Raw genomic sequence first — 20000 nt, 5'->3', positions numbered from 1 at the left:
CACACCAAATCTGCAAAACCATACACTAATTCTAATTTTCAATTTCATAAAACACTTTTTGCAAAACACAACACAGTTCTCTATGCAACACACAAAATTCTAACAGGAATTACAGTTTTGTTTTTTCAGCTGCTTACACACATTTTCAAAACGTTGCCTCTTTTTTTCCAAAACTTCACACACAAATCCAACAATTGCACACAAAATACAAAATGCCTCACATCTCTTGCAGAATGAAGCGCTGCATTCAAAATATCACAAACACGTCTCAAAAGCAAACATTTGCAAACAGCTTTGCCATAATATTAATTCCTGTTAGATTTTAGTGCGTTACATAGAGAATAGTGTGATGTGTTTTGCAAAATGAAATTGAAAACGGAGTCAAAGATCCAGTATTAGTGTCTGGTTTTGCAGATTTGGTGTGTGTTTCTGCTGTTTGAGTGTCAGCTTTCAGAAACTGTGTGACAAGTGAAGGTTATTTGTGTAAGCAGCTGAAAACATTTTTAATATTATAGCAAAGGTGTTTGCAATTTGTGTTTGTGATATTTTGAATGCAGTGCTTCATTTTGCAAGAGATGTGAGGCATTTTGTGTTTTGTGTGCAATTCTTGGATTTGTGTGTAACGTTTTGGAAAAAAAGAGGCAACGTTTTGAAAATGTGTGTAAGCAGCTGAAATAAACTGTAATGGGCTGACACAGCGATCAGGAATCAGGAACCAAAGCCGTGTTTCTGGAGGATTCTCTCGCGTCTGACAGCCGGTTCTTCACGAATGACACAAGCGCTGAGCTGATGGTGTTGTGAATGCGGCCGTGAGCCAAGCGTCTCGCTATCGTCTCGATTACAGGCAGCATGTGCAGGGCCCCGGGGCCTTTGTGACGCGGCCAACCAATCAAAACAAGCCCAGCAGCAGCCAATGAAGCACCAACACAAAGACCAACGCCGTCTCTTCCGCTCGAGTCAACTACATCTGTTCACTTTTCCTTCACATGCTGAACACATGCACTTGTGAAGAATCAGACGTTTTAGAATCAACATTATTACACAGCAGATGAGTGCAAAGAGACATGACAATAATCACAGAAATATCTCACTGCAAAAAAAGATTTTCTGACTTAGTATTTTCCAGAAAACATTCTTAAATCAAGATGCATTGACTGGAGAAGCAAAATGTGTTTAAAATGAAGAGCGTTTAAGGTGTCAGAAAAGATTGTTTTTCTGACTCCACTGGCAGATATTTGTTCTTGTCTTAAGCATGAACTTGCTTAATTTTAATACATTTTTCAGAAAACAATACTTAATATTTTAAGCCGTTTTGCATCTCCAGGTAATGCATCTTCACTTAAGAATGTTTAGATGTTTGTACTGCAAAACAACACAAACACACAAAGGAAGAACACTGTTGTCTGCAGTGTGACAGCAATACACAGTACATTTGGAGGAAATGATGAGTGGTGTGAGTTTATAACGATGATGACGATAGTGTATCTCACCTCTGATGATGGACAGTTTGGAGGTCACGGCGACTTCACCTTCAGTGTTTTTGGCGACACATTCGTAAACGTTTTCGTCCCGCGGCGCTCTGAGTGGCTGGATACGCAGCACTGCTCCCGCCCCTTCATCAAACTCTACGGTCTGGACCAATGAGAGAGCAGCATGAGCAGACATCCACCAATCACAGCAGATCACAGTTAGCAGATCAAAGAGTAAGCTGAATTATGTTCAGATTCAGAATCTCGCAACAAGTGAAATAATAACTCATTTATGACCAACACATTTAAATAAATTATATTTCCATGACTTTTATCCGACCGAATAACTGAACTGATCAAATATGGAGACCTTTAAGAGTTTATAAAAGGTAATTCTGCAGTATTTACAGTCTTAATAGGTTCATTTGGGATCCCAGAACACACACTAAACACACTCATCCAGTGAGGAATGAAACACACACACACACACACACAGGAAGTGACATCAGCAGCCAGTATGAGCTCTGAATTCATGTTCACTGAATCAAACTGTTTGATCAGCGGCTGAACTAAACTCATTTATGCTTATTTCACGTGTGATTGACAATGACTTCAGGCAAAGCAGGATTCTTTTCCGCCGCTAACAGAGGCGACACGCTTTAGGAGCTGCATTCCCCGCAGAAACACCATCTTTCTTCTGCTGCTTAAGTGACTGTACAGGAATAAAGGCTTCTGCTCTGCTCATTAGCATCTCATTTGCATATTCATGAGAACAGATTAGTTCAAATCCCCTGCTGTTTGGTCACAAAAGTGCAGAATAAAGACTCTCCCTCACCAGCTGTGAGGACGCAGGTGCAAACACACACACACACGCACACACTCTCGCACACTCTCTCTCACACACACAATCTCCCTCACACACACACACACACACACACACACACACTCTCTCACACACAATCTCTCTCTCTCACACACACACACACAATCTCTCTCACACTAGAACCAGGAAGTATGACCATATTAGCCCGGTTTTGTCAACACTGCACTGGCTCCCTATTAAACATCCTATAGATTTTAAAATCTTGCTTATTACTTATAAAGCCCTGAATGGTTTAGCACCTCAGTATTTGAACGAGCTCTTGTTACATTATAGTCCTCCACGTCCGCTGCGTTCTCAAAACTCTGGCAATCTGATAATACCTAGAATATCAAAATCAACTGCGGGCGGCAGATCCTTCTCCTATTTAGCGCCCAAACTCTGGAATAATCTACCTAACATTGTTCGGGAGGCAGACACACTCTGTCAGTTTAAATCTAGATTAAAAACCCATCTCTTTAACCTGGCTTACACATAACACACTAACACATTTCTATTATTCAAATACGTTAATGGGGTCATATGATGCGATTTCAAGTGTTCCTTTCTCTTTGGAGTGTTACAAGCTCTTGGTGCATAAAGAAGATCTGTAAAGTTGCAAAGACTAAAGTCTCAAATCCAAAGAGATATTATTTTGCGGCAGAACGGAAAACTCTGTATGCCACTTGTTTGCTTTCACTTTCATTTCACAACTCAATGACATAAAGGGAGGCATGCATATCAATTAAAGGGAGAAGCAAATATAAGGGCGAGGCTCACACACCTGGGGCGAGAGACGTCACAAGTGAACACAGTTCTCGTCAGAGTTGTGGGAGAGAAGTTGAGTTGGAGTTACCGTGTGGAGTGTGGCTCGTGTTCCACGCTATTCAAACACGCACTACCGATGTGTTTATTTAATTTCGTTTTTCTAGTTTATTGAGCCTGATTTTAAGTGGGAGAACTTGCACAATTGGTGGCTGACTAAATACTTTTTTTCCCCACTGTATATTGTTTTGTTGATTTGTTGATTTCCCTTACTCCTACAAACTACTTATTCATTGTGTTTTCCTTACATGGACAAACTGGGATTTAAAATGTGAATCTACTGAAAGCCCTGTTACAATGAACTGTGCCGTATCTGACGTATCTTATGGGTTAAAAAATATATATACCAAGAACAAAGAGAAAATGAGTAGTGGAGTCTGAAATTGTTCTATGATTTTTGTTTTTTTCTGATCATTTGTTACATTTTTCTTTGTTATATTTGATTGAGGCTGTTGTTTTTTTTTGTGGATTGTTTGGTGTTGATCAAACTAGTTTTGACTGTTTTTTTTTTTTTTTGGTGTTGAGTAAACCCATTTTTGTTAATTAAAAGTCTCTGTGAAAATTTAGTTTGTTGAATATAACAGGTGGTTATTTTAAGCTATCCTGGGTTTTTCTTGGCAGGCTTATACCTGTCTGGCGCCCGAAAATGTTGACTTAAAAAACAATTGATCGAAATATTGACTATAAATTGTTTTCTGGGGGCCCACCACCGTTACACTTTATAAAAGTTAAGAGTCAGCCACGTCTACCTAAAACGGCTCGTTCTAACACGCCCCCACATGTCTACATCACTATGTGGGAAGATTTGCATAACACCACCCAAATGTTCACGCAAAGAAAGAAGGCGTAACTTTTATTCTCGCTGTAGTATTGTTGCTGCCGCCGCGTCGTGAAGACGCTGTGTGTTTCGTTGTGAAAGCAAAACTACTTTGTTTGGTCTTCCAAAAGAGGACCACAACTATCAGTGGTTAAAGGGATAGTTCACCCAAAAATGAAAATGTGATGTTTATCTGCTTACCCGCAGGGCATCCAAGATGTAGGTGACTTTGTTTCTTCAGTAGAACACATTTGATGATTTTTAACTCCAGCCGTTGCAGTCTATCAGTCGTATAATGCATGGCAATGGTAACCAAATCTATGAGTGTAAAAAAAAAACATGCGCAGACAAATCCAAATGAAACCCTGTGGCTTGTGACGACACATTGATGTCCCAACACACGAAACGATCAGTTTGTGCCAGAAACCGAACAGTATTTATATCATTTTTTGATACCGCGGCGGCTTCTATCAGCGGCTTCGTCCTTCTCTCAACCCACGGCGCTTGAAGGGACTAGACGGCCCAGCATCCTTGCCCGACGGCCGTGTAACGGGTGTGGTTCTCGTCCGGACTGCGGGTCCGGCAGCTCACGACTCTGGCGGCACGGGAGTCCCTCTACGCACCCCTCCTGGACCCACGAGGACACCAGCGTGCATGCACAGGGAAGAGACCGGTCTCCCGAGGAGAGGCGCGCTCGGCATTTAAACAGCGGCGGTGATGAGGCTCCATTCGGTTCAGGTGTGCCCATCACACGCCGCCAAGCCCTGGCTATTTCAGCGCCCCTCCTGGTGAAGGGCGGCGATTAAGGGACGGGGTGATGCTGATAATTAGGGGGAGGCAGCCGACTCGTCACAGTGTGTTGATATCCAGCCGAAGAGCAATCGACCATAACTTCAGGTGAGCAGGCTCAGAAGTCAGTTTGAACAATCCGGATAAGCGCAAGTAAGTACCATTTTGATTAGCCACCAATGACTGTGCACTGTGTAAACAATGAGTGACGTATACACACGAGCGATCACTTCCGGCGCTTGCGTAAACTCGTAAACTACGCACACACTCTCTCTCTCTCACACACACTCTCACACTCTCTCACACACACTCTCTCACACACACACACACTCTCACCCTCCCCCACACACACACACACACACACACACTCTCTCTCTCTCTCACACACTCTCTCACACACACACACACACACTCACACACACTCTCACACATTTAAAATATTATTTAGAATGTTTAATAATCAGTTTTCCGTATGGGGACCATTGGCCGCTCCACAGAATTAATTGTATTGTATTTATTGTATTTTTTATCATATGAAACATGATTTGACTTCTATTCCAAAGTGAGTTTTATGAAATGCAATTAATGTCAAGCACGTAAAGCATGGTCAAATCACACACATTTGTACTGGTGCTGAATGTGAGAGGAACGAGAGGCAAGTTTATTTATAAAGCACTTTAAATGAACTCGTTTAGGCTTGGCGTTTATAATAAATGTTGTTTACAATGAATGTCACTATAATTTATGTTTCTTTTATATTTAAATCTTTCATTCTGTTCTGAGTACAGTTACATTTAAAGGGCTTGCTGTGGCGTGAGAGGATATCACAGTGTTTATAATGTTTGTACTGTAAATGTTTCATTTACTGGTATTTTACAGTATAATAATAAAATGCAATTTATACACCGATGTGACTTATCTGTGTTTTTTTCTCTCAGCAATGCAATTTTCAGTAATATTCAGACGTGACTGATATTCTGGAAAACATTAGCTGATTTCAGCTGTTACTGTCCAACTGGGACATTTGAACACATGTGTTTTAAACACACACACGGTAACTAATCATCTACTGTACACACCTGATAAAACCATGTGTGTGTATGTATGTATACAGTGGATCACTAATATTATCAGCAGCTAAAAATGGTTTTAAGTCAGTTATTTCTGTCGTCTGCTGGAGTGTGTCAGGAGGAAATATCAGTTTGTGTCATTAACTGTAATAATGGCCTCGTTTATATATAATAGGGGAAGTCGTGGCCTAATGGTTAGAAAGTCGGACTCATAACCCAAAGGTTGCGGGTTCGAGTCTCGTACCGGCAGGGATTGTAGGTGGGGGGAGTGAATGTACAGCGCTCTCTCCCACCTTCAATACCACGACTGAGTGCCCTTGAGCAAAGCACCGAACCCCCAACTGCTCCCCGGGCGCCGCAGCATAAAAATGCCCACTGCTCTGGGTGTGTGTGTTCACGGTTTGTGTGTGTTCACTGCTGTGTGTGTGCACTTTGGATGGGTGAATGCAGAGCACTAATTCTGAGTATGGATCACCATACTTGGCCACATGTCACGTCACGTCACTCACTCACTCACTCACTCACTTATGGGTCACCATACTTGGCCACATGTCACGTCACGTCACTCACTCACTCACTCACTCACTTAATGCAGTGAGATATATGTTAGTGCTGCACACAGAGCTCTGATCTGATCATCATCAGTCTGTCTGGAGTCACATGAAGAAACAGAACAAACTGAGACTCAATCCAGAAGAACTGTGTCTCTGAGACGCTTCAAGAAAGTTTGAAAGTTTGAAAGTAAAAATGCTGTAAAATGAGGATGCTGTCAAAAATAGATTTTCTGTATCAATTAACTTCTATTAACTAAATGAAATCATCATTTGGTGTGAGCATCTTTGTGTTTAAAGCAGCGTTTGCCCTCGGTGCACTTGAGCAGAGTTTCTCAGGAGCTTCGCAGCAGGTTTCTAGAAGCGTCAGTTCTTCTGGATTGAGTCTCAGTTTGTTCTACTAGTGTTCTAATAATATTGGCCACCACTGTATATATATATATATATACAGTATATATTTATTCATTCATTCACTCAGTCTGCTTGTCACGACTGCCTGATTCAGTCGGAATCTCGTCACAGAGTGATCTGATGCTGTGCTTCTCACCTCGATCCTCTGTGAATTCACTTTCTTGCCCTTTTTGTTCCAGAACACCTGAGGCTTGGGGTCGCCTGCGGCCTGACACACGAACGACACGACTCCGCCGGACACACCGATCTGATCCGTGGGAATCTTAGTGAACCTCGGCGCCACTGCAACACAAACACAAGCACCTCACTGACGTCACGATCATCAATTAATCATCATTTACAGCCTCTCTGCTGCTCGCTCGCACTGGCCTCGTGTTCAACTCACACTCACACTCAGAAACACACCTGTTCAACACACACGACTCACTTACACAGCAGCTCATGAACGGATGACATTTAAACATCAACACTTCTGTCAAATGAGGTGGAAAAGTGCAATACAATTCAATTAAATTCAAGTTGATTTGAATCTATTATGAAAATAGGCTAACTTCCGTCAACATAACCAACGTGACCACCTGCTTGCACAGGGAGCGTGCTGGGGACTATTTTCAGGCGCTGCGTAATATCATTGAGCCTGCTGCACTCATGCTACGGCAGCAAAGCTCCTTGATTATTACGCCGGAATGAGAGTATAGTTCCCAGCCATATCGGCCGAGAAAATCACAACTTTTCATTTTCCGTCGGTCTTAGTACACGATGTAACTACAGAAGAGTCACGTTTTAAACAGGAAAAATATAGAAACTCTTTGATCATTTTTGAGCGAGATGCTAACGGTCTAATCAGATTCAATGATCTATGCTAAGCTAAGCTAAAAGTGCTACCGCCAGACCCGGAGATCGGCTGAATGGATTCGGAAACGGTGAAACTCAGCTGTTTAACTCTAGGCGAGTCGGAAAATTAGCCTATTTTCAAAAATAGTGGAGTGTTCGTTTAACAGCAATACAAATAAACATGACTTGACTTTTTTACATTTGACATTTTTGTCCACATATTTCAGCACTGAATGAAACTGTGGATTGGGAGAGTTGATCAAGTCAGCTTCATTCGTAGAGAAACGCCAATCGTGTCAAAGCAGCTTCACAAACAGCAGAAGCCATCACGGAAACTCAACTCAAGCTGATGTCAGGCTTTTCTGTTACGACAGCACGACTGCACAGTGAACATGTTTAAATGCTCTGCATGGATTTCTAACCTTGTATAAAATCTGTTTATGTATCACCAATGTCATAATTAAAGGGGTCATGAACTGAGAAACCAAAATTCCCTTGATCTTTTGACATATAAGAGGTCATTGTACTATAAAAACATGCTGTAAGTTTCAGAACTCAAATCTTTGTCATTAGTCTAAACCAGCTTATACTGAAGGCAGTCAGCCAAAACTACAGCTTGTGGAATGTTCTACTCTATGATGTAATAGTGTGGATAAACCCCGCCTCTGCAGAAGATTAACGCCTGCTTCTACATCGCTGCCTGTTTAGCCCCGCCCACTGATTCGCACATGTAGTGTTTAGGAGAGAGGCGAACGCGGGTCTACACAGAAACTAAATGATAAAGATGCTCCGAAGACGACAAGACACTGTGCAGTGCCAAGTTGTGTAAAAACATCGCCTTCCTTCAGATCCCAACGTTAGAAAAGAGTGGATGAACTTTATTTTTAATGAAGTTCCAGACCGCGTCAGTGAGAACTCCTTTGTTCACTTCATTTTACAGCGGATTCGTTTACAAACAAAGCACAATTCAACGTGGGATTTTCAGAAAGACTGAAACTAATAGACGATGCTGTCGACTACTGGATCTGACTGTAATGTCGCAACACAAGTGTAACTGTTTTCATGACGTGATCACTACTGCTTTGTCTGTTAAACAGTTTGATGTGAGTATTTATGTGTTTTTAACCTAAATCACAGCAGCGTCCATCTGTGAAAGATGTAGACTGTCAATCATACACAACTGTTAGCCAATCACAGCAGTGGGTGTTTACTTCCGACTCTACAATCCTCCACGCCTATCCAAACAGCGTTCTGATGAGGAGGGTTAAAACAGGACAGAAAATAGCTTATTACTTCTACGTTATGATGTTTATTATTCGTCGACCTCAGAGAAACCGAGGCAGATTATGACTCCTTTAAACTATTAGTCCACAGCAGGTATAATAACATGATATCGGTCAACCGCTCTTATCTTGCTACTGAAAAATCCATACTGGTGCATTAATGATGAAATATAGAAACAATAAATTGTTAGACGTTATGATATCAGTAAGAGCTTATATAGGCAGTGAATGCAGGACCATCTGTCACCAAAAACACCAGCCTGATTACAACAGGCCACTAAACACTCGACCGTGAACACGAGACGATCAGATTCTGCAGCACACACACACACACACACTCTCTCACACACACGCAGGCCGGAGACCGTTGTCATAGATACGGCACCCAGAGAGCAGGATCATAGCGGCGAGTCACAGCTGATCCCGTGACATTCATCTATAAACCCTCCCTCATCTGCAGGTGAGACACGCAAACACACACACACACACACACACACACAAGATGAGTGTATGTGTGATATTTGTGTGTTATTTTATTTCCACTTGTTTAACCGTTTAATTTATGCAGATTTCAATACTATTATTATTGCTTGTATGCTATACATCATCTTTTCTCAGTGTATGGAGGGCTGAGGTGAGCTGCCACTGAAGCACAATAAACAGAAAATAAACTGAACGAGCTGCTGTGGGGCGTTTCCTCCGCGCGCCTCCTGCTCCACTGACAGCTCTCACTCTCTCTCTCTCTCACACACACACACACACACACACTGGAATCTTCCAGAAACACAACAGCACCCTTAAGAATCACACACACGCACTCACACACACACACACACACACACACACACACACACACCGAGAGACAGAACCTGCATCCCTGCAAACATCACCATGACGACTGCCATGAGAGGAAATGACATCATCGCTATATGGGGTCATGTGACACTGTGAGAACATGATCACACTGATATTGTGAATCAGAGACTGTGATCATTATTTACACGGCTTTCACGCAACTCAGGTCTGAATTATTGCAATGAAATAATGAATGCAATAATCACTGGAATGCAATTAATAACGCAATTAATTAATACAGTTAACTCATGTGTGAATTAATGCAATCATTATAACTATATTAAATGCTGATTCAAGGTTGAACATTTTAATGAATCTTTGGTGACATCACATGAAACGGCCTCTTCAGTCACACTGATCACATCACAGCTGCGCTTTCTTTATTCATCAGTGTTTTATTGTTAAAGAGAGAGAATTCACTTTCATTCCAGCGTCCAGCAGACACCAATCTTTCTGTTTTAATAATTCATTACAGTTAAACAGCATCAGCCTCTGCTTAGTTTCCATGACAACATGTCGACATCCCATCACAAAGGACATGCATTGTTACCATACCAACAACAGCGCATTAGAGCGCATGGAGACCTACACAAGGAGTCGCAGGAGTTCTGCAGGAAGATCCCCACCTCTACGTGTGAGACGCACACACACACACACACACACACACACACAAGATGAGTGTATGTGTGATATTTGTGTGTTATTTTATTTCCACTTGTTTAACCGTTTAATTTATGCAGATTTCAATACTATTATTATTGCTTGTATGCTATACATCATCTTTTCTCAGTGTATGGAGGGCTGAGGTGAGCTGCCACTGAAGCACAATAAACAGAAAATAAACTGAACGAGCTGCTGTGGGGCGTTTCCTCCGCGCGCCTCCTGCTCCACTGACAGCTCTCACTCTCTCTCTCTCTCACACACACACACACACACACACTGGAATCTTCCAGAAACACAACAGCACCCTTAAGAATCACACACACGCACTCACACACACACACACACACACACACACACACACACACCGAGAGACAGAACCTGCATCCCTGCAAACATCACCATGACGACTGCCATGAGAGGAAATGACATCATCGCTATATGGGGTCATGTGACACTGTGAGAACATGATCACACTGATATTGTGAATCAGAGACTGTGATCATTATTTACACGGCTTTCACGCAACTCAGGTCTGAATTATTGCAATGAAATAATGAATGCAATAATCACTGGAATGCAATTAATAACGCAATTAATTAATACAGTTAACTCATGTGTGAATTAATGCAATCATTATAACTATATTAAATGCTGATTCAAGGTTGAACATTTTAATGAATCTTTGGTGACATCACATGAAACGGCCTCTTCAGTCACACTGATCACAGCTGCGCTTTCTTTATTCATCAGTGTTTTATTGTTAAAGAGAGAGAATTCACTTTCATTCCAGCGTCCAGCAGACACCAATCTTTCTGTTTTAATAATTCATTACAGTTAAACAGCATCAGCCTCTGCTTAGTTTCCATGACAACATGTCGACATCCCATCACAAAGGACATGCATTGTTACCATACCAACAACAGCGCATTAGAGCGCATGGAGACCTACACAAGGAGTCGCAGGAGTTCTGCAGGAAGATGAAGACGAGCAGCAGCAGCGAGGAGCGGAGAGGACCCCTGCCCCAGACAGCCATGACCCTCGACGACGGACTCCAGACACACTGCAGAGAGAGAGAGAGAGAGAGAGACTCAACAGCAGCGCAGAAACACAACACACACTCACTCACTCACTCACTCACACGCGCACACACCCACACACACACACTCACTCACAGAGAGCCACACACACACACACACTCTCTCTCTCACACACACACACTCACTCACAGAGAGCCACACCCACACACACTCACTCACTCACAGAGAGACACACACACACACACACTCACTCACACACACACACACACAGAGAGACACACACACACTCACACTCATACACACACACTCATACACACTCACACTCACACACATACACACACTCTCACACACACTCACACACACACACATACTCATACACACACACACACACTCACACACACTCACACTCACACACACACACTCACACACACACATACACACACTCTCATACACACTCACACACACTCATACACGCACTCACACACGCACTCACACATACACACACTCTCATACACACTCACACACACTCATACACGCACTCACACACGCACTCACACATACACACACTCTCATACACACTCACACACACTCATACACGCACTCACACACGCACTCACACATACACACACTCTCATACACACTCACACACACTCATACACGCACTCACACACGCACTCACACATACACACACTCTCATACACACTCACACACACTCATACACGCACTCACACACGCACTCACACATACACACACTCTCATACACACTCACACACACACACACACTCACACACACACACATACTCATACACACACACACACACTCACAGCAAAATCATCATCTGCACTGTAAAAAATAAACAGAGAAAACTGGATGGATTCAAATTTCTACTTTCTCTCAACTATTGTATCAATAATTGAATATTAATAAAGCCAATATATCCAAGATATTGTTAACTGTACAAACACAATCAAGAAATGTACAAACATCACAACACAACAAATAACCAACAATAATGACAAAACAAACGCATCATTTATTCATGTTGCAATGCATGCTGGGAAATCACAAACCCTTGACATTTCAGAAATATGACATTATTTTTTCAGACTGTGTTTGACTCGTTGGTACAGCGTTTGGAAGAATATGAGAAAACTGCATTTCTTAGTATTTGATATTTAAAGGTTTGTAAACTGGAAAATACGTAGTCATACCATGTGCTTCTGTAACAGGTGAAAATGTGCAGAACATCTGACAGAAATACACTAGAAATAATCTTACATTAATATATGGTGCGAAAACATAACATATAAAACACAATGTGGTCAAAATGAGCTGCAAAATGGTTTATGGCACAAGACTGAACTTGATGAAGCCACGTTCATCATCATCATCATCATCGCTGCAAGTTTTTCTGATGTAGTTTTGATCTCGTGCAGACGTGGCTCATTACGATGGATGTTTAATACAGTCAATGCTTTTCTGGTCTGGACTCTGATGAGAACAAACATGCACTCAAACAGTCAAGAGTAAAGTGCTGCTGTGCACAGATGTCATCTCAACACCATCACTCCACTCTCGCCGAGATGGATTTTTTACGAGAGAGCCCATTAATTATTGAAAAGCTTCCCAGGCATTGTGCGTTTTACTCTCGGACTTCACGTTAAGTGCAGTGTGGACCGCCGTCTTCCAGGAGGGAGGGAGTTTTTCTGCTCCAGTTCAGAACAGGCCCGCAAAACATCCTCGGCCAGGAGTCAATATTTACTCTGAAAAATCGATTATTCCCATCCAGGGCTGCGTGCGATCCGATATCAATCGCTCCTCGTTACGTGCACGGTCTGCTTTTCAAACTCGGACAATAACAGCAGAACAGATGAGCGCCAGAGCTAATACCGAGTGAAACAGAGTCTCAGTAATCTCCTCTAGCGGGTTACCGGTCCGTCCGGCGTGCCTGCGCTAAAGCTGCGTCTGATTGCAGCGTGTCGACCGTCCAGTGATTCGCTCAGGTCACAACCCGCTTACGTGCCGCCAGATGTTGAGTCGCTCCACAAACACAGTTCAACACGGGATCATCAAACAGCAGCTAAAGACCCGCACGAGCATATGCTAGCAGAACCAGCTGCGCTTTAACTGTGCAACGCGCCATTAGTTCCAAACTGAACGTTGTCAGGTGGGGTGCCGCTAAACCCATGCTAATGTGCAGCTAACATGCAGATGGCATCCGCGCTGTCAGGTCATCAAAGGTAAAGTGCAAGACAAACACGCTTCTCAAAAATGAGTTTATTTCCTTCGCTCGAGGAAACGACTGAAGAGGAGTTGGGCTTTGCTGACAGGCCTGTCAGAGTTCAATCAAGACACCTTCACAGATCCACGACACGCTCAAATCACGCTCGAGAAGAGACGACACGTCCAAAAATAGAGGAACTGAAGGCATGTGATTATCCAGCACACACACACACACACACACACACACAGATGACAGATACTCACCACACTCGTTTCTTTTTTTCTAGATGTGTTTGAGCTTCATGTCCTGGTTTTCATAATCCTCAGCGGTCTGATCCGGTATTCCTACAATCAGACACGACATGGCAGATTTAAATGAACAAATATTATATAACATACAGGAAAGATTGTCTAATAAAGCGGTGAGCCGGGAGAGGCCAAGCCATTCTCTGATTTTAGCAAGAGAGAGTCGTTCTCAGATGCAGACTGCTGTCTGATATCTGAAGAGTCGTTTCTGAAAACACGATCTGATTTTCACAAACACGATCTGATTTTCAAAAACACGATCTGATTTTCACAAGCACGATCTGATTTTCACAAGCACGATCTGATTTTCGCAAGCACGATCTGATTTTCACAAGCACGATCTGATTTTCGCAAGCACGATCTGATTTTCACAAGCACGATCTGATTTTCGCAAGCACGATCTGATTTTCACAAGCACGATCTGATTTTCGCAAGCACGATCTGATTTTCACAAGCACGATCTGATTTTCGCAAGCACGATCTGATTTTCACAAGCACGATCTGATTTTCGCAAGCACGATCTGATTTTCACAAGCACGATCTGATTTTCGCAAGCACGATCTGATTTTCACAAGCACGATCTGATTTTCGCAAGCACGATCTGATTTTCACAAGCACGATCTGATTTTCGCAAGCACGATCTGATTTTCACAAGCACGATCTGATTTTCGCAAGCACGATCTGATTTTCACAAGCACGATCTGATTTTCGCAAGCACGATCTGATTTTCACAAGCACGATCTGATTTTCGCAAGCACGATCTGATTTTCACAAGCACGATCTGATTTTCGCAAGCACGATCTGATTTTCACAAGCACGATCTGATTTTCGCAAGCACGATCTGATTTTCACAAGCACGATCTGATTTTCGCAAGCACGATCTGATTTTCACAAGCACGATCTGATTTTCGCAAGCACGATCTGATTTTCACAAGCACGATCTGATTTTCGCAAGCACGATCTGATTTTCACAAGCACGATCTGATTTTCGCAAGCACGATCTGATTTTCACAAGCACGATCTGATTTTCGCAAGCACGATCTGATTTTCACAAGCACGATCTGATTTTCGCAAGCACGATCTGATTTTCACAAGCACGATCTGATTTTCGCAAGCACGATCTGATTTTCACAAGCACGATCTGATTTTCGCAAGCACGATCTGATTTTCACAAGCACGATCTGATTTTCGCAAGCACGATCTGATTTTCACAAGCACGATCTGATTTTCGCAAGCACGATCTGATTTTCACAAGCACGATCTGATTTTCGCAAGCACGATCTGATTTTCACAAGCACGATCTGATTTTCGCAAGCACGATCTGATTTTCACAAGCACGATCTGATTTTCGCAAGCACGATCTGATTTTCACAAGCACGATCTGATTTTCGCAAGCACGATCTGATTTTCACAAGCACGATCTGATTTTCGCAAGCACGATCTGATTTTCACAAGCACGATCTGATTTTCGCAAGCACGATCTGATTTTCACAAGCACGATCTGATTTTCGCAAGCACGATCTGATTTTCACAAGCACGATCTGATTTTCGCAAGCACGATCTGATTTTCACAAGCACGATCTGATTTTCGCAAGCACGATCTGATTTTCACAAGCACGATCTGATTTTCGCAAGCACGATCTGATTTTCACAAGCACGATCTGATTTTCGCAAGCACGATCTGATTTTCACAAGCACGATCTGATTTTCGCAAGCACGATCTGATTTTCACAAGCACGATCTGATTTTCGCAAGCACGATCTGATTTTCACAAGCACGATCTGATTTTCGCAAGCACGATCTGATTTTCACAAGCACGATCTGATTTTCGCAAGCACGATCTGATTTTCACAAGCACGATCTGATTTTCGCAAGCACGATCTGATTTTCACAAGCACGATCTGATTTTCGCAAGCACGATCTGATTTTCACAAGCACGATCTGATTTTCGCAAGCACGATCTGATTTTCACAAGCACGATCTGATTGGACTCGTTTCAAAACTGATGAACTTTACGCTGTTATTGATCTGAACTGAAACGACGCTTTACTGACTTTAGTCTTTCAGAATCTGAACTCTCTCCATAATTTCCATAATTCCTTCTGTTATTTTCCTGTTTATTACTGTGCAGCTAATTTGACACAATCTGTATGATATAAAGCACAATAAAAATAAATATGGCTTGACTTGAACATGTGACTGTATATTATTACTGTTCAACAGGATAGACAATGAGACAAAAAGACTAGTTGAATTTGTTAAAACAGTGTCTAAACAGCTGTTTAACATATTAGTTAACATTAACCCCTGCGTGTGCTGCCAAAGGAAAGCTAAGCAGAGGCTGATTGAGTGATTACATTTAGAAGAAATATTATGAGACAAACATTGTATATTTTTCCAGAATAACCTGCAGTGATGAAGCAATTAAGAGTAAAACCAGAAACATGAATTAATGTCATGCAGCGCTGTCTGTCTGTCGATCAGAGACTAACAGCAGCATCTGAGCCGTCTGACTGCAGCCTCTCTCTCTGTATCTGAAGCTGTTATTTATCTTTGGTGCATCGAGGCGTATCTTGTCTTACTGTTGCCTAGTCAACCACCTCTGCCCATATCTCTCTCTCTCTCTCACACTCTCTCTGTCCCTCTGTCTCTCTCACTCATCACTGCTGGCCCTGTTTGCGGATCCACGGATAACCAGCGGCAGCTGGGAATATGGTTCCCATGGCAACCATCCAAACCAGCCAGCAGAGTGATTGATGTCATGTGACCCTGAGGTCAAACGAATGCTCACTGATGCCATTCATTACCTGAAGCATTACAATTTAAAATGCAACTACATTCAAAAAATCTAAAGAAAAAAATAGAATTTGCATAAAGAAAATTAAGCCTGTTTTTAGGAAATATCTTTATAATGACATTGATTTCTTGACAATTAAACACGTGACAATCAAATTCTTATTACTTTAGTTTTTAAAAATGATGTGATAAATGATGTTGAAATTATATATGTTTAAGTATGATGCTGATTAATAACGATGGTCATTGGATTGCGGTAATGGGAATCACTATTGAGAATAATGAGAACAACAACAACAACAACAACAAAAAACAATCAAACCAAAGAGTATATAAAAAAGCCAAATGTCCAGAAGCATTGCTGCAGGTCAGCGCTGAGGCCTAACCAGATAACCAGGTAAAGAGATCTGTGTAACATAAGTTAAAGTGGGGTGAGTGATTTCTGGTAGCCAATGTTGACATGTCAAATCACCAAAACAAACACGCCCCTACCCCAAAAGGGTCTCGCCACTCGACACACATCCGTACGCAACCCAGGCAACGCTTAGTTCGACGCGTCTCTTCTGCTGAGTGCTGGTTTGATAATCACCAGTGCATATAAACCATTAGACTAGCCAGCTCTGAACGCGTGATGGTTTGATGACTCGACACTGTTTCAATGGGAAGCTGACTGAGCTGACAGGAGTTGTTGAGTGGGTTAGGGTTAGTCTGTGCTGATTGGCCATCTTACAGCGTGAGAACGAGCCTCCAGCTGTCGCGGGTCAGGAGCAGGACATCTGCGGAGCGACAGGCCGCGGGTCAACAGACAGACAAATGACGGGCGTTCGGTTAGTGCAGGCCGCAAGCCGCTTACGGAGGGTGACAGCAGCAGATTGCGCGGCTGATCGATGTTAAATGAAGCTTGCGCCAGTGCAGATGTGTGTGCAAATGACACTAATGCTTAACAGCTGAAACACTCCAGTTCCTCTACAAACAAGCTGCAGCCACGGCCCTGAAGTCTGTCGTGAGCTGCTTACGCCGGATTCAAAGACTAGCAGCGCACACATTCACTGGGAATCCAAGCCAAAGCAGTATTAAAACATGTAAAGAGCATATAGAGTGGAAATATGACTTCAGGTTCCAATGTAGTCTTTAATTGTAAATGCACACGAAAATGTCAAAATCAACAGAAACCAAATTTGCATTTGACTGGATTCACAATTTGGTTCAAACACACTAGGCTTCATCAAACACACGTTTTAAGTGTCTGCGTCTCAATATATGAGCACATGAACTTCATCTCCAGAGCTGCCTGAGAGTTGCTTCAGCAGCTTTACAGCGTTCACTTCGAGAAAACCACCGTCGAACACACTGAGACTCTTCAGCACAAACGCCAACATAAAAGTTTGATTTAACTTTAAACAATTATGACAGAAATATATTACTACTGTATACAAAAATGTAGCCTACTTATCAATGTAATAATAATGATAATAATAACATTATTAAGCAATTACACAGACCCAATATATTTTCTAATGTATATACACAGTTCTGTTGTGCAGCATCTTATTTGGCTAAAAATTAAAATTGTAAATTAACTGCTAAATACAGTATGACTAGATTTCAGAAGGTTGATGAAATTGATTAAAAAGTGTAATTAATTGATTTCATTAGACACCTTTTTTTGATGCTTAATTTGTAGTAAATCATAAAGCACTGAATCCAGAAGAAGAAAAAAATGTGAAAACACAGGATTTAGCAAAAAATAAAATGGATTTCATAGGGCCCTAAATGAAAAGGTAGCTTATGGAAAAAATGACTAACTAACTAAAAAAAAAAGCATCTAAATAATTAAACAAAAAGTCCAGAAAAAAGTGTTTGGTTCAAACACACTAGGCTTCATCAAACACACGTTTTAAGTGTCTGCGTCTCAATATATGAGCACATGAACTTCATCTCCAGAGCTGCCTGAGAGTTGCTTCAGCAGCTTTACAGCGTTCACTTCGAGAAAACCACCGTCGAACACACTGAGACTCTTCAGCACAAACGCCAACAAAGTTTGATTTAACTTTAAACAATTATGACAGAAATATATTACTACTGTATACAAAAATGTAGCCTACTTATCAATGTAATAATAATGATAATAATAACATTATTAAGCAATTACACAGACCCAATATATTTTCTAATGTATATACACAGTTCTGTTGTGCAGCATCTTATTTGGCTAAAAATTAAAATTGTAAATTAACTGCTAAATACAGTATGACTAGATTTCAGAAGGTTGATGAAATTGATTAAAAAGTGTAATTAATTGATTTCATTAGACACCTTTTTTTGATGCTTAATTTGTAGTAAATCATAAAGCACTGAATCCAGAAGAAGAAAAAAATGTGAAAACACAGAATTTAGCAAAAAATAAAATGGATTTCATAGGGCCCTAAATGAAAAGGTAGCTTATGGAAAAAATGACTAACTAACTAAAAAAAAAAAGCATCTAAATAATTGAACAAAAAGTCCAGAAAAAAGTGTAAAATGTTTATAGACGTATAGACTTTATAGACAGAATTCAGTCCTTCCAATAGCACACTGAAAAATGATTCATTGAATTTACAAAAATTTAAGGTAAGTTGTTTATTTATAAAAACGTATTTTAGCTACATTTAAATTAACAAATTTAGTTGACTAACTTTCGACATTTTTTAAAAATTTAGCTAAAATTAATTGTTTGCAACCACTTACCTTTAAAAAATGTAGTATACTTTTTTCTGTGCATTGAGTATATATGAAGAGTTCATTTGCAAAATCTCAGTTTTTAACAATTTACAGAAATCATGTTTTTTCATTGTGCATTGCAATTAATCTCAATCAAACTACAGTTGGGTTATTTTGATTAGGTTGAAAAATAACAAAAAAATACAGCTAACTAACAAAATAAAAACAAGATAAAAAAAAAAGAGTTAGGCCTATCTGTTTTTGCAAATAAACTCTTCATACATAATGCACATAAATCAGCAATGGATTATGTAGCTATACATTAGCATCTCTGAATACATTTCAGAGATTGAATTAGACTCTCCCAGCAAACTCTGTCAGATGCAGTGAGTCTTGACCCTCAGTAGAAGCGGTTCTTCAGACGCGTCACGCCGCTCGAGTGTGAGCTGTGAGCCCGACAGCGTCTGCACTCCAGTGTGTTGGAGGTGGAAATTCTGTTTAACATGAAAGT

General features: G+C 41.3%; 1 protein-coding gene across 1 annotated transcript in view; it reads right to left on the bottom strand.

Annotated features, from left to right (window-relative positions):
* The window catches only part of LOC107569086 (receptor-type tyrosine-protein phosphatase S-like), a 93144-nt gene extending 78825 nt beyond the window's left edge, over positions 1-14319 (bottom strand). The window contains exons 1-4 of the mRNA XM_016255082.1: positions 13952-14319; positions 11375-11486; positions 6928-7073; positions 1491-1632 (exon numbers count right to left, since the gene is read on the bottom strand). Of these exons, the coding sequence (XP_016110568.1) occupies positions 1491-1632; positions 6928-7073; positions 11375-11459 (373 nt within the window). The 5' untranslated portion in view covers positions 11460-11486; positions 13952-14319. The remainder of the gene's footprint in view (positions 1-1490; positions 1633-6927; positions 7074-11374; positions 11487-13951) is intronic.
* Positions 14320-20000: the final 5681 nt, after the last annotated feature.

This window comes from Sinocyclocheilus grahami, unplaced genomic scaffold, assembly GCF_001515645.1.
Source record: "Sinocyclocheilus grahami isolate Dianchi unplaced genomic scaffold, SAMN03320097.WGS_v1.1 scaffold1310.1, whole genome shotgun sequence".
In the NCBI taxonomy this organism is placed as follows: Eukaryota; Metazoa; Chordata; class Actinopteri; order Cypriniformes; family Cyprinidae; genus Sinocyclocheilus; species Sinocyclocheilus grahami.
This window is presented reverse-complemented; position numbering and strand designations above follow the sequence as displayed.